At 46.1% G+C, this 15,508-nt stretch overlaps 1 protein-coding gene across 2 annotated transcripts in view; it reads left to right on the forward strand.

Annotated features, from left to right (window-relative positions):
• E2F8 (E2F transcription factor 8) overlaps positions 1-15,508 on the forward strand; it is a 44,266-nt gene that overhangs the window by 9,998 nt on the left and 18,760 nt on the right. For both annotated transcript variants that reach the window (XM_030200721.1, XM_030200722.1), the window contains exons 3-5: positions 5,415-5,571; positions 6,443-6,745; positions 11,763-11,924. In XM_030200721.1, the coding sequence (XP_030056581.1) occupies positions 5,415-5,571; positions 6,443-6,745; positions 11,763-11,924 (622 nt within the window). The remainder of the gene's footprint in view (positions 1-5,414; positions 5,572-6,442; positions 6,746-11,762; positions 11,925-15,508) is intronic.

Consider the following 15,508-nt stretch of genomic DNA (forward strand, 5'->3'; position numbering starts at 1 on the left):
ACCACAGATCTTTTAAGTGCACTCTTGTACTGTAAAATCTGTTTATTAAAAAGTTGTATGGCCTTCCCTATGTACAGTAGTCCACATGGGCACATGTTAATGTATACTACACTACACTAGAGCTCTTGCAATTGGTAAAACTTCTAAGTTTAAACTTGTCTCTTGTTGGGTGAATAAATGTTGTAATATTGATGTTCACCTTGCACACTGAGCATGCACCGCACTTGTGTTCTGTAGGTTTCCGAGTAGGTTGTGGATTCAATCCTGGAAGAGCAGAGTGAGCTAATGAGGCTTATTTTCAAAGCACTTAGCCTCCCAAAGTTCCATAGAAACCTATGGAACTTAGCCTCCCAAAGTGCTTTGAAAATATGCCTCATCGTATCTTTCAGATTTTTCCCTCTTAAGAGCAATCACGATATCCTTCATCTGAAAATGCTCAATACCCTGGATAATATCCATAATATTGTCTCTAGATAGATGTGTAAATGGTAGTTCACAAATTTGAGGCATATTTTCAAAGCACTTAGCCTTCCAAAATTCCATAGAAACCTATGGAACTTTGGAAGACTAAGTGCTTTGAAAATATGCCTCATAGTGCACATATAAATCTGTTAGTAGATTCCCTTACTTTAGGTTGAAGTAGAACATCTGTATCAGCTCTGGCTGCTCTATTGTATCCTTTAGCAATAGCTTCAAGGGGGTATCCTTTCAATTTGAAACTGGCAAGTCATCTCTCTTGCTTGGTTTTCAAAGAAGCAATCCTTACAGTACAATCTTTTACTCCTTAAAAACTGACTGTATGGGAGGTTCATTTTCGGTGTTTGATTGTGGCAGCTTCTAAAATCTAAAAACCTATTGTCATCTGTTGGTTTCCTGTATAGGTTGCTGTGGAAGGTACCATCTTCAAAAATAATATTGATATCTAAAAAAAGGAATGCATTTCTTGTCCAAGGACATCCGAGACTTGAGATTCTCATCAAAATTATTTAAAAAAAATATATTAGAAGTTACTCCACTGTAAAATATAAATTAGCCACGGAAGGTGCCATTGTGGCACTCATGTTGTTGGTAGAAAATACAGTCAAAACAGAAAAAAGGTATTTTTTTTATTAAGGCTATGGATGCTAGCTTCGCTACAAATTCTACAGGTATGCGAGTATATACATTTTCATTGGTCAATGCATCTTTTATTTTAATATCTTCAGTCAGGGGGATATTCGTGTACAACAATTCAATATCAAATTGGTTAACAACTTGTGGATCTTGGGAAGGATATAGGTAGTTGGTATGACATGGATGACTACAAGCAGGAGATCCAGAGACCACCTGATGACCGCACCTTCTATTCGAGACTAAGAGACACTATAAAAGACATTCAAAATGAGATTGCCTCTGCCTCTCTTGTCAAGATTGTTAGGTAGTGGATTCCTGACTACCAGTGAGGTTGATTTCTTGCAAGTAAAGAATTGTCATATTGACTACATCCTCCCCAACATCCACAAGTCTTGCATGTATCCATATGGCCACCACATCAAGTTTCTACATTTTCCAGTGCTGCACCGTCACAGCTCAGGGCTTTGCCCTTCAGTGTCTGCATGGCTGTGAGAATGTTTATCAAGGTTATTGTGGTAATGGTGTCCTTCCTTCAGCACCAGGGAATTGGAGGTCACCTGTATCTTGACAACTAGCTCATTCATGTGTCCTTGGTGGACAAAGTTGTCTTCTACAGTCAAGTTGGGTGATCAGTTTTGAAAAGAACAGACTAACTCCACTGCACTGCAGTCATTGGAATATCTGGGTGTTTTATTCAACAGAGTATGGGAGAGGATCTTCCTCACGGAGCACAGGAGGTTGAAGCTAGTTCAACAGATTCATCTCCGTCAAGGCAGGCCCAGGGTCTGCGACTGTCTAGGTTCTGAGGTCAATGACTGCGATGATGGTAGTGGTGCCATTGGCAAGGGCTCATATACGGCCGTTATAGGAATCTCTTCTCACCCGCTGATCTCCGGTGTCACAGAAGTATGACCTTTTTACCTTTAGATGCTGGTTGCCACATGAAGTATGCAGTGGTGATTGTCCCCCAGAAATTTGTGGAATCTCCCTTTCTGAAAACACAATAGGATCTGGTGATAATGGAAGTTAGCAAGTCGGGTTGGGGAGCTCATTACATCTGGCACAGGGCATCTGGATGGACTAGGAGTCTGTGGTTGATAAATCACTTGGAGCTCAGGGCAGTAAGGAATGCCTTAACGCGACTTTGCTCTCTTTCTGGTGGGGGCCCTGGTCCGAGTTTTCTCCGACAATGTGACAGCGGTGGCTTATATAAAGAAGCAAGGTGAGACCTGCAGTCGTCTGATGGCGGTGGAGGCAGCCTCCCTCATGAGCTAGGAGAAGAAAAATCTTCTCTGCACGTCAGCAGCTCATATCATGAGGACCTTGAAGGTGGAGACAGACTTTCTCAGCAGGCACTCTTGGGAGAATGGGAGCTATCCATCCAGGGGTTTGAGCTGATAGTGAACTGATGGGGTTTTCCGCTTCTGGACTCTGTGGTGACGAATGGAATGCAAAGTGCTGAAATTCTTCAGTCATTGGAAAGAACCAGGCTCAATCCTACTGCATCCCTGGTTGGAGACACATCTACTGTATGTTTTCTCTCCTTGTGCCATGGTAGGCTGCCTGTTGAAAAGGATCACAATGCACTGGGGTCAAATAACTGTAGCCCTGGGTTGGCTTTGGAGACCATGGTATGCGGACCTGATTCGACTGCTGGACAGGAATCCTCTCTGTCTTCCGCTGGTACATGGCCTACTGAAGCAAGGCCTAGTGCTCATGGAGGATCCGTGTCCCTTTGGTTTTATGGCTTGGCCATTGAAAGCAGTTGAGATGAAAAGGTTATTCTGATTCAGTTATTAGTACCTTGATTCAGGCCGGAAACGCTCTACATCCCTGGTATATGTGAGAGTGTAGAGGACATTCAAGGGCTGTTCTGAGCACGGACATTCTTCCTTCTGTGCGATCTGAGCAGAGATCCTATTGTCCTTCAGAAAGGATTGACATTGGTTCTCTAAAAGTTCAGGTTGCAGCTTTGTCCTGTTTTAGGCGATGACTACAGAAGACGTCTCTTGTAGCTCACCTGGATATTGTTCTATTCCCACGGGGAGTGGGCCACTTGCGGTCTCCCTTTCATATGCTCTGTCCAGAGTAGAACATTAATTTTGGTCCTTTTGGGCTCTTTTTTGAGCCACCCTGGAAGACTTCCTTGACAGATCTTATGCTAAAGACGACATTCTTGGTTCCATAGGCATGTAATGTTTCGGATCTTCAGGCTCTCTTAACAGGATCCCTTTCTTCACTTTTCAGAGGCGGGGGTTCCCCCTTGACACTGTTCCTTCCTTCCTTCTGAAAATAGTATCAGCATTTCATCTTGATCAATCTGTGGCGCTTCTATCCTTTCGCAGAGAGGACAAAGAAGCTTGTAATTTTTCCTTAAAGCTTCTCAAATGTGTGTAGAGTCATTAGATATCTGGAAGTCACTAATGAGTTTCACAAATTGGACAGACTGCATTTTGGTAAACAGAGGATTGGCATCAGGCTTTTAGGTCCACAATTGCTAGATGGCTGAAGGAGACTATTGTGTCAGCTTATTTGCTTGCAGGGAATCTGTCTCCTCAGGCCTTGTGGTCTCATTTTACAAAGTGTATAGCAACATCCTGGGCAGAGACTACTTTACTGTCTCTGGCAGATATTTGCAAGGCGATGTGATTAACACTGCATACCTTTTGCCTAGCACTACAGGGTAGATGTTATGGCATGTTTTGGGGCTTTGGCCCTCAGGGTGTGGTGGCGCCAGGATCGCACCCACTCTAGGAATTGCTTTTGAACATCCCATGGCTTCTGGAATAGTGGGAAGCTACATAATGGAAGGAGAAATTAGGTCTTACTTGAAACATTTTCCTTCTTTTAGTTTTTCCCACTATTCCAGAGGCCTGCTCGAGGTTTTTGAGATGTTTAGTTAGTGTGAAGTAAGGAGTCAAATAAATACTGTCACCTTGAATGGTGCTTCCTGCATATCTCTTGTTCTCTACAAGTTGTCCAGAGATGTCCCTACTACTTGTCTATGTAAATACAGTACTGATGGACTGGATGTCAAGAGAGATGTCTCGGCTCAGTTTTCAGTTCTTTATCTCCACTTACTGGTTGCTGGATACAACTTTCCTACAGGTTCTGGCATAGTAGGAAGAACCAATGGAAGGCATATGTTTTGGGTAAGACCTAATTTCTCCTTACTGTCGTAGATCTTAACTCGATTATTTATTTGTTGCATTTGTATCCCACATTTTCCCACCTATTTGCAGGCTCAATGTGGCTTACATGGTGCCGTAGAGGCGTTCGCCAACTCCGGTGGAGAAGCAATTACAAAGTGATGTTGTGGTTGAGAAGGTTCATGTGTTAGACACATTGGGAGTCGTGGGGAAAAAAGAGTTACATAGCGTTAATTGCGAGCTTTTGTTTCAGTGTGTTGCAGAGTTTGGGCACTTAAGTTGGATCGGTAGGGTAAGCCTTTTCGAACAGGTTGGTCTTTTTAGTAATTTCCGAAAGTTAAGGTGGTTGTACGTTTTCACTGCTTTTGGTAGTGTGTTCCACAGTTGTGTGCTTATGTAGGAGAAGCCTGTCTGTTAACTACTTGATTTATTTCGGAGGTTCACCAGGAAGCCTCTCGGCTACACTCAAACGTCGGCAGGAACATCAAATGGAAGTTTAGAGCTGTGCAGTGAAAAGTCATATACCAGCAATTCAAACATCAGAAGGAGTATATCGTGAAATAACTGCAGTGTGGATAAGAACATTGAGATATTGGCAAACACACTGTGTATGCTTAAAAGTGACTCATCTGATACGGCACCGTGTAGTGCTTGAAACAAACTTGATATAAATGACTCGGTTATATAAAGCAAGTTGCCACAAGTCAGGGAAATAACAATACATATATAATGATATACTATCAGGGATATTTTCAAATCACTTAGCCTTCCAAAGTTCCATAGGTTTCTATGGAACTTTGGAAGGCTAAGTGCTTTGAAAATATACCTCCATGTCATAATTTAACAAGTAAATACGTGAGGCGGATTGATAAGATCAAGGCTAAAATTCATTAAACAATGTTGATGTATATTTCTGAATGACGTAATGAATGTGGAATGAGAGAGAGTTCTGAGTGAGCTTTAGGATAATACATGTGTTAATGCAAGTTGATACAATAAAATAAGTATAAAACTTTAAAAATCGGGAGTACTTGATGTTAATTATCTGGATAATTGTACTCCGGTGGGTAATATTTTATCCCCTTGTGATTGAAGTTAATGTATGTGCTGTCAGGATGTTAAGTATAATTTTTACTTTTGTCGTTTTGGTAGGAACACTTATCTGGAGATGAATGTGAAAAAACGCAGCCAAGCCGGAAGGAAAAAAGCTTAGGACTGTTGTGTCATAAATTTTTGGCACGGTACCCTAACTATCCAAATCCTGCAGTAAATAATGAGATTTGCCTTGATGAAGTAGCCGAAGAGCTTAGTAAGTATGAGAGAACCGTTGTGCCTACTAAGCAGAGCCATGAATTAGCCTCAGAGTAGTGTATATTTGGGGGTAGATTCAAGAGAGTGCAAAACTTGAGACTCTGGGATGAAATGTATGCACAGTTCTACACAGAACGTCCATTATGCTAGTGTAAGTCCGCAGTTTCACACCTAACTTCAGGCATGAGCATTTATGCCATATCAAAGGCTGGGTGCTCATGCCTAATTCTTGGTAGGTACATAACTCCTAGAAACAGCCCTGACATTCCCATCCCCTTCCTATACCTACACCCCCTAGAAGTTGTGTATGGTTAAAAACTCCACTTACAACTTTCACAACTAAGAGTAGTTCTGTGCCCAACTGCTAATTGATGCCAACACCACTGGCTGTAAACTCCAATTAACTTTTTTTCAGCGCTTTCAGAGATATGAGGCTGTCCGATTGATTTCATGTCAATATTCTTTTTTGGCATTTCTGATTGAGCTGTTTTTTCAAGATATAATCAAGGTGATCTTCTGTACATTTTGTTTCAGTTGCTTTCATCAATATATATCCATTATACTTCAACAGTAAAGGATTATTGTGTAGCCCCTGAAGCAGCCCTGCTGGGCGAAACACGGCCTGTGTCGGGCTGTTTTTATAAATAAATAAATATATATATAATAAAATACATTTTGTCCTTCAACGATCTCCGTTTATTTTCCAACTCCAATTAACAGCCAATTATTAAATTGTGGCGCAACTGACTTTATTCTATAAATTGCTCTCTAAGCGTTAAGATAAGTGCCCAATGTTATAGAATTAGGGGGTTAATCACTGCAGGAACAGTTTTATTACTGTTTCTAAAGCCAGGTTTCCTGCCTTGTAGATGTTGAGCGCCGGCGCATTTATGATATTGTGAATGTGCTGGAGAGTTTGCACATGGTGAGCCGTCTTGCCAAAAACAGATACACATGGCATGGGCGCCACAATCTCAGCCAAACCTTTGGAACATTGAAAAGAGCTGGCGAGGAGAACAGATATGCAGAACAAATAAATGAGATCAAGAAGAGAGAGAAGGAGCAGGAGTTGGACTCGGACAGAGAGAAAAGCCAGGAGATCACTTCAGACCCCTCAGTGATTGAAGGGCATATGTGCTTTGTTGAACTCCCTGGAATGGAGTTCAGAGCAGGTAAGTTCATTCTGTACTGGATTTTAGCATAACATCATTCAAACAATACAATTAACAATGTGTCAGAACTTTGTAGACACTGTGAATGCTCAGAGTCTACCCCCAGCTTTTACATGGGCTTTCTGTTACTTTGGGAAATTCTTAACAGCCTTGTCTAATGGTCCCTGTGGTAGGCTGTACCAGATCATCTACCAACACCTTGCCCTTGATTGCTATTCTGATAGAGATGCTTTTAAAGAAATGTGATGATTTTACAGATATTCAAATTATTGTTTACAAGTGTCTGTCACTGACATCATTAACAGTAAGCTGGTACCCTTTTTTTTTTTTTTTTTCCAAACAACGATAGCTTCCATAGCGTCCCACAGATCAATCCAGAGACTTGTGGCCCTCTACCAGCAGGTGTAGATAGTGCAGCTCTGGTTTGATCTGGCTACTGGTGTCCTTTGGGTCTAGTTTAGCACAGACAGGGGTTGAGTGGCTGTTTGCAGCTTGTGGTGTACACCTGGTGGTGCCAGGTCCCTCCCGGTCTCCCCTACCTTTCCTCCATTGCCCGGGGCTCTTGGCCTGATCGGGTGTTTCCTTTCTCTCCTGACTAAAAAAAAAAAAAAGGTAAGATTGTTTTTGTTTAATCATACGGCAGAACTAGTCAGTTTTGGGGCAGGCGTTTGTGGAGCATGTCAGTGCCTTCTGAGGCAGCTAAGCGCTGCTTCCGGTGTGGGGGCCGGAGAGCAGCATTTGGGGGAGTGAGTCCTGCTGCCGTCAGCCTGTAGCAGGTGTTCAGCACGATGGGAATTCCCCTCAGGCGTCCGGTGAGTCGGAAGCGCAGAGGATAGTTTCGGCGGTTTCCTCGGGGCAGTTAGTGCAGCGCGTGTTGGCGGGTGCCATTTTTTCCTCTCAGGTGCGACCCGCTCCGCACGTGGCGGTTGATAAAGAGTCGCAGCACGCTTCTGTGGCACAGGCTCCGATGGAGGAAAGTGATGTACTGGGAGCAGGGTAGTCCCTTGCATTTCCTTTTTCCCTGGATTTTGTTTTATTAATGCACGATGCCTTTCTTTTGAAGAAGTCAGGAGCTTCTCTTTAGGCAGCCCCGTCTCTTCCTCAGCAAACTTCGGTTGCTGCAGCCTCTGTCTTTCCTGCCAAAACGTCGCCAGGTGGAGATTTTGGATCCCGTGGAGCTATCTGACACAGATGACCCGGTTTTGTCTCCGGTCTCTACCTCAGAATCTTTGGATTTGGCAGATGAGGTCACCCTGCCCTCTGAGGAGGGGGATGATCCGACGGCTGCCCGCCTTTTTCGCAGGGAAGAGCTTCCCTCCTTGATAGGGCTTTTGAGGTTTTAGCCATTTCCCCCCTAAATCGTCAGGGGGAACAGGTCTGGTGCCCGCTATTATGTCTGGCACCAAATGCCCACCTCGTTCCTTTCATGTGCATGAGGCCATGAAGATCCTTATTTCGGCGCAGTGGGATACGCCGGACATTGGGCTTAAGGTTGCTTAAAGCTATGTCACGTCTTTATGTGCTACCTGCTCCTGACTTAAACTTGCTGAAGGTCCCTACGGTGGATTCCTTAATCACAGCGGTCACTAAAAAAAACCACTCTCCCTGTGGAGGGTGGCACGACTCTCAAGGAGACCCTCAGGATCGTAAGTTGGAGACTTGCTTGAAGCTGTCCTTTGAAGTAGTGGTCCTTGCCCTGCAGGCCTCAGTTTGTGGCTCCTGTGCAGCGCGGGCATTCTTATCGTGGTACAGAAAGCCTCCTCTCCGGAAGATCTCATGGCTGTTTTTCCGGCCTTGGAGTCCGGTTTAGCCTTCCTTGCGGATCTTCTTTATGATCTTTTGAGGGCTTCAGCAAAGGAGGTTTCCCTAGCGGTCACCGCACGTTGCTGGCTGTGGTTGCAGCATTGGGCTGCAGATGTGGCCTCTAAGTCACATTTAGCAAGGCTTCCTTTTAAGAGAGAGCTTTTGTTTGGGACAGACTTAGAACAGATTGTGAAGGACCTCGGTGACTCTAAGGGCCAGCGCCTCCCGGAGGACAGGTCCACGTTTGTACAACCGGCGGGACCTAGACCTAAGTTTAGGGATACATGGCGTTACCGTCCAGGTTGCAAGGCCTCTTTTCAGAGAGCAAGGTCTTCTCAGAGGCCTCAGCCCTTTCGAGGTGACAGGCGGACTTTCCGGTAACAGAAACACGCCCACAGCCACGTCCACACAATGATGGGGCCCTGGTCCATATCCAGCTGGTTATTGGGGGCAGACTGTCCCTATTCCTGGTGTAGTGGACCAGGGTAACATCCAATGAATGGGTCTTGGAGGTTATCAGAGACGGCTACAAGTTAGAATTGGCTGGTTCGATAATAGACTCTTTTCTGGAATCTCCTTGCAAATGTCCTGCCAAGGTGCGGGCCGTTTGACACACCCTCCTCAACTTACAATGGCTGGGTGCCATCCAGCCCGTACCCCCAGCAGAAAGAGGGTGCAGTCAATACTCCATTTATTTTGTGGTGCCAAAAAATGGCGGTTCTTGGCGACCCGTCTTAGATCTCAAATGCATCAACAGGTCCTTATGGGTTCGGCTTTTCCGCATGGAAACCCTCCGATCGTGATCGCAGTGGTACAGCCAGGGGAGCTTTTGACATCTCTCCATCTCAGAGGCCTATTTACACATTCCAATCTGGCCTCCCCACAGGCGCTTTCTTCACTTTGCAGTGCTCTGTCGTCATTTTCAATTCAAAGCGATGCCCTTTGACCTAGCCACAGCGGCTTGGACCTTTTTCAAGGTCGTGGTAGTAGTGCTGGCCTATCTCGAGAAGGAAGGGATTCAGGTCCATTCCTATCTAGACAACTGGCTTGTGCGGGCGTCTTCTTTCGAGGAGAATCGCCGGGCAACCGACAAAGTAGTCGGGTTGCTTCAGTTGCTTGGTTGGGTGAGCAACTTCCCGAAGTGCAGCCTAACGCCTTCCCAAATGCTGGAATACTTGGGGGTGTGCTTCGATACCCGAACAGAGATAGTTTCTCTTCCTTCAGCTCGAGCACAGCGGTTACAGGCTCAGTTTCGAGCACTGTTTCAAACTCCGAACCCGCAGGCTTGGGACTATATACAAGTTCTAGGTTCCATGGTGGACGTGGTAAAGTGAGCCAGAGCTCACATGCGCCCCCTCCAGTTGCACCTTCTGAGCCATTGGTCTCCGCTCTTGGAGGATTACGAGGTTCGGGTGCCATGTTCGGCCCATCTTCACACAATCATGCACTGGTGGTTCATTCAAAAGAATCTGGTGTCAGGCATTCCTCTGGCAACCCCAGACTAGAAGATAGTGACCACAGATGTCACTGTCTGGCTGGGGGGGCTCATTGCCTGCAACAAATGGCCCAGGGCGTTTGGACTTCAATGGAGGTGTCATGGTCCATCAACCGCTTGGAGTTACGGGCAATTCGTCTGGCCCTTTGGGAGTTTGTCTCTTCTCCACGGTTGCCCAGTTCGAGTTCTTTCTGAAAATGTGATGGCGGTCGCCTACGTAAACCGTTAGGGGGGCACCAAGAGCAGTGTGGGGGGGTTGTGAGAGTTTATTCCTGCAATTTGGAGGGTTGTTAGATTCGGAGTGGGGGAGAGGGGAGGAGACTTAGTTGAGAAGGGGGGGGGGGGGGGCGGAATCTGATCATAACAGCATAGGTTGGTGGTTTTCTATCTGAATCAGATGTTTAATAAAATTGTTTCCAACCTAAAGGTGGGGTGGGGGGGGGGGGGGTTAAAAGTGATGACAAATGATATTTGTTGACTACTAGTATGGGTATTCTGTTGTATACGTGGGTGTATTATTTTGAAGGTCTCCTATTAGTAAAGTGTTTTCATTGAATTGCCATCAATAAAAATGCTGAAACATAAGGTATATGGAGAAAGCCATTCTTATCCCTGGGGCTGGTAGTATGGAATCTTGCTAGTTTTGGAATTCTGGCAGGTATTTGTGACCTTGATTGGCTACTATTGGAAAAGGATATTGGGGTAGATGGAACTTGGGTCTGACCCAGTAAGGCAACTGTTATGCTCTTATGAAGAGTTTGCTTTGAGATGGTGGGGTGTGCATTGGCCATAAGCAAGCAGGTCAATATTAATGGAAAAATGTGGTAATAACTGCCACAGTTGTCCAGTTGCAGCAGTGCAGGTAGGCCTGGCAGTTATCCAATCCGTATGAATATTCTACTGCTATCCAGACAAAGGACTGAAGGATTGCTGTCCTAATATTAGCTATCCAGCTAGCACAGTCACTCGCCCCTTTAGCCGTATCTTCATCACTGACCATCTATCCTGATTTTTATTTAAGAATTTTGTCTTAAAAGAAAAGAAAACCCCAAAAAACAACAAATCCCATCTGTGGTGACTGAAACCAGGCCTATAGTTGCTAAGTATTCCAGCGTAGTCAAACACCTATATTTCCTGATACTAAAGGAGGAAACAGTTTGAAGTGACTCCATTTCAAATATGTGGAGGGAAAGCTTTAAGCCCCTTTAAGAATTAGAGCTAAATTAACTGGATACCTTTGTATTTTATTACTTTCTAAATATAATAAAGGACTGAGTAATAAAATGGAAACTGCATGGACATGGCCCAGGTAAGCATCTGGTTTGGATGCCCTGTTTAGAGCTGAGGTGATGTGCTTGGGTTCAGGGGGACAAAGCTGACCAAGGAACAGTCGTGAAGGCATGGCTCTTACTCTAGGGAGGTGAACCTGAGCTGCTCAGATGCCTTCTGAGGAAGAAGGGGGGCAAAAAATGTGTTCAGGGGATGGAAACTACCCGTCATGTTTGCTGTTTTTCTGCGCAGCAGTTTCCTGGGTTTCTAGCACTTTAATTCGCTAGTAGAAATCGCTTTTGAAGGTTTGTAGCATCATAGCCAGCGACTTGGGTGTCTTTATGTCTAAGTCCATGACTTGATACTAGCTCAGCCATCACAGCTGCAGCCTTCAGTCCAAGGCTTTGTTTCTCGCTGTTTTTAATTATTTTGGTTCACTTTTCCCTGCAGCCTCTGTGAATAGCAGAAAGGACAAGTCACTGCGTGTGATGAGTCAGAAGTTTGTGATGCTCTTCCTTGTATCAAAGCCTCAAATTGTGAGCCTTGAAGTTGCTGCTAAAATTTTAATTGGCGAAGACAATATAGAAGATCTAGATAAAAGCAAGTTTAAAAGTAAGTTCTAGTTTGTCTTTCTAGTCTGGTGTGTATGCACAATGGATTTCTGGTAGATCTCTACAAACAGGCTCTAATAGATTGGTGAGCTGCTAACTGGATGTAGCAGAGGAGCAGCAGCAGTGTTGGAGGAAATCATATCTAGAAAGTGGATTTCCTAAGTACTGATCTGGACTGTTGTAGTGATGATCATTTGTAGGCAGACTAATGCTCGTTTGTATATACTATAAATAATCCAACTGAAAGCAAAGATCCTAGGGAAAGGTTTGCATGTACTTACAAGCGTCCAGCCCTGGTGACGAGGAGAGCTGATGGTACTGTAAGCCAGTGGGCAAAAGATCCAAAAGCATAAGAAAAGAGTTTTCTCTCTCCATATGTTAACATGCTTATCTTATTAAAGAACATTTTTCAAATACAACCCCCAAGTTAACATAACAAGTGCTGCAACTTGAAAAGGTAGGTGTGGCCAAATTGACCACCGGAGTAGGGAAGAGCAAAAATTGATATTGCCTCCAATCACAACTCACAATTCAGTCATGGGTACCAAGATCACTTTGTCTTTCTTTTCTTTTCTTTTTTTTTTTTGGCTGTTTAACTTTTGTACTTAACTTGAAATGCAAATTTTTTTTTTTTTAAAGCATAAGTTCAGACAGCACTGAGCAAAAGAGTACAGCCGATGTGATCACGTTTCAAGCTCACGGCTCTGTTTCCGGGCAAGTTGCTCTCAAGGATGTATCTAATGACTTCACAAATCTCTTTCAACTCTATGACTTGCACACTATTATTGGAGGTTGTATTTGAAGAATGTTGTTTTTGGATACCATCCCTTTCCTCAGCGACCCTCCAGACCGGCCTTACAATTTCCAGCTGCCAGAGTTGGAGTACTGTGCCTTTAAGGGCATTTATTTCTTTATTTTCAGCGGACCGAACGGGGGTTTTGATTCCTTGCTGGAACGAGAGAGCAGCGCTTTCTCCAGTGCTTTTGCAGTGTGAGTGAGTTTTTGGTTTGGCGCGTTTGCGGAACAGCTTTTCCCTTCCCTCGTGGTTTATGGCGGCCCAGCTCCTCTGATGTCGCGCGTGCTCGTGGCGAGGGGTAGAGGCGCCGGGCGCTCAGTGTAGCTTTGCGGTGCACCTATAAAGGTGGCTGCGGCACCCCCCGACTTGACCGCGGAGGGATCGATGGTGTCGGGAGTCTCCGGGTCAGCGGGAGCGTAGGCAGGGCCGCTGTCAGCGGGAACAGTTTCGGCGGGAACAGCCGCCATCTTGAGTCTGACGCGGCCCATGGAGCCGGCTGGTTTTGGGCCTGCGGCCTCCGTTTTTGGCACAAAAGGGCCTAATGACAGTCCAGGAATGGTGGGCTTTCCTCCAGATTTTGTCTGGACGAGGTATCAGGCCTGGAGATCGGGACCCCCCCTCCCCCCCCCCCCAATTGGAAGAGGGGGCTATTTCCGTCTTGGCTGAGAGACCACGGTTAGAGTGGTCAGAGGACAGGCAATGTTTTTCTCCTGTAGCTGCAGAAGCTGCGCTTAGTGATCTGGGGGAGTCAGATGGAATTGACGGCTCTCAGGAGCAGGATTGTTGGATTCCTGGAGAGGATCCTTCAGTAGTGCGGATTTTCCATAGAGATGAGCTGTCAGAACTCATAGATCAGGTGTCGTCCACCCTTCAGTTTGGTCCTGAGGTGGCGTTGGGGGAAACTGTCCAGGATCTGTTGGTGAAGGGCATTCAGCGTCAGGCGTGATCCTTCCCTATGAACAAGGATCTCCGGGAGATGATTTGTCAGGAATGGGATTTGCCGTGTAAGGTGGCAAAGGCAATGGCGAGGCTTTATCCCCTCCCTCAGGACGATAGGGATTCCTTTAAGGCTCCCACGGTAGATGCAGTAGTGACGGCAGTAATTATAGCTACGGCTATCCCGGTTGATGGAGGAACGGCTCTCCGTGATCCTCAGGATAGGAAGTTGGGATCTTTTCTCAAGCGTAGTTTTGTTTTGTCGGCTCTAGCCCTGCAGGCCTCGGTTTGTGGGGGTCTGGTAGCTCGGGCATGTTTTCGTTGGGCCGAGAAGCTCCTGGATGATTCGGTAGATGTTGGTTCTTCTGGGGGTCAGGAGTTAGCCGACTTGGACATGGGTTCATCCTTTTTGTCTGAGGCTTTTATGATTTGTTGCCTACTTCAGACAAAAAATATGGCTATGGTTGTGGGTCTCTGCCACTTAAGGGAGCTATGCTCTTTGGAGAAGATTTGGACAAGTTAGTGTGAGGTCTTAGTGATACCAAGGTTCTATGGCTTCCAGATTTTCGGTTCAAGGCAGGGGCCAGAACTAGTTCCTCTCGGGGACGGTTTAGGGAGGCTCAGCGGTATAGGCCGGGCAGATCGAGTGGGACCTACCCCTAGCTGTCTGTTTGTCCAATTTAGATTGTAAGCTCTGTTGAGCAGGGACTGTCTTTTCATGTTAATTTGTACAGCGCTGCATAAGTCTAGTAGTGCTATAGAAATGTTTAATAGTAGTAGGACCTCTAGGGGTCGGTTTTTCCAGCGCACACAGTTCTTTCGTGAGAGTCATCGCGGAGGGCGTGGCTTTTCCGCGGGAGGTTAGTATTCAGGCCACAATTCCCAATGAAGGTGTGCGGGCTCAGGCTCTGGTGCATGTTGGGGCTCGGCTGAGTCTGTTTTACCAGAGTTGGGCCCAAATCAGGTCAGATCAGTGGGTTCTCAAGGTGTTTCGAGGCGGATGTGCGCTGGAATTCGAAAGCTGTTCTCCCGAAGTGTTTCTGGAATCCCTCTGTCGGTCTTGGAGCAAGAGGGCAGCAGTGAGGGACACTCTGCGGTGGCTGCTCGCGTTGGGAGCCGTGGTTCCTGTTCCTTCAGATCAGCAACGCTCAGGGTGCTATTTGATCTATTTTGTGGTCCACAAGAAAGAGGACACTTTTCATCACATTTTAGATCTCAAAAGGGTCAATGCGGCACTCAAGGTGCTCTCTTTCCGGATGGAGACGTTGCGGTCGGTCACTGGTGCGGTCAGGAAAGGAGAGTTTCTCACTTCCCTGGATTTGACGGAAGCTTATCTTCACTTTCCTTTGTGCAGCCTTTTGGTTCCAAGTTACAGGGTCCGATTCGTCGGTTCCTTGCAGAGAAGGCGCCGACGGCCCGTACTTATCGTCAGGTCCTGGGCTTGATGGCGGCGACCATAGAGGTAGTTCCGTGGGCCAGGGCGCACATGCGTCAGGTACAGTCAGCTCTGCTCAGTCGTTGGTCCCCTCTGTCGCAGGACTTGGAAATGTGTTGTCCGCTGTCGGTGGCCCCTCGTCTCAGTCTCCGCTGGTGGCTCAGTCCGCGCAATTTGGGAAAGGAATGCCGTTGGAGTCCCCACAGGGGCTGGTAATGGTCACGGATGCCAGTCTGCAAGGTTGGGGGGCACATTGTCTCAGTCAGGTAGCTCAAGGCCGGTGGTCTCGGGCAGAAGCAGAGTGGTCCATCAACCGGCTGGAAACTCGGGCCATTCGGGGTGGCGCTCCAGGCCTTGACGTCGGTGGTTCGCCACAAGGCAGTCCGAGTGCTCTGTGACAATGCCATGGCAGTAGCAT

Source organism: Microcaecilia unicolor, chromosome 4, assembly GCF_901765095.1.
Source record: "Microcaecilia unicolor chromosome 4, aMicUni1.1, whole genome shotgun sequence".
Taxonomy (NCBI): Eukaryota; Metazoa; Chordata; class Amphibia; order Gymnophiona; family Siphonopidae; genus Microcaecilia; species Microcaecilia unicolor.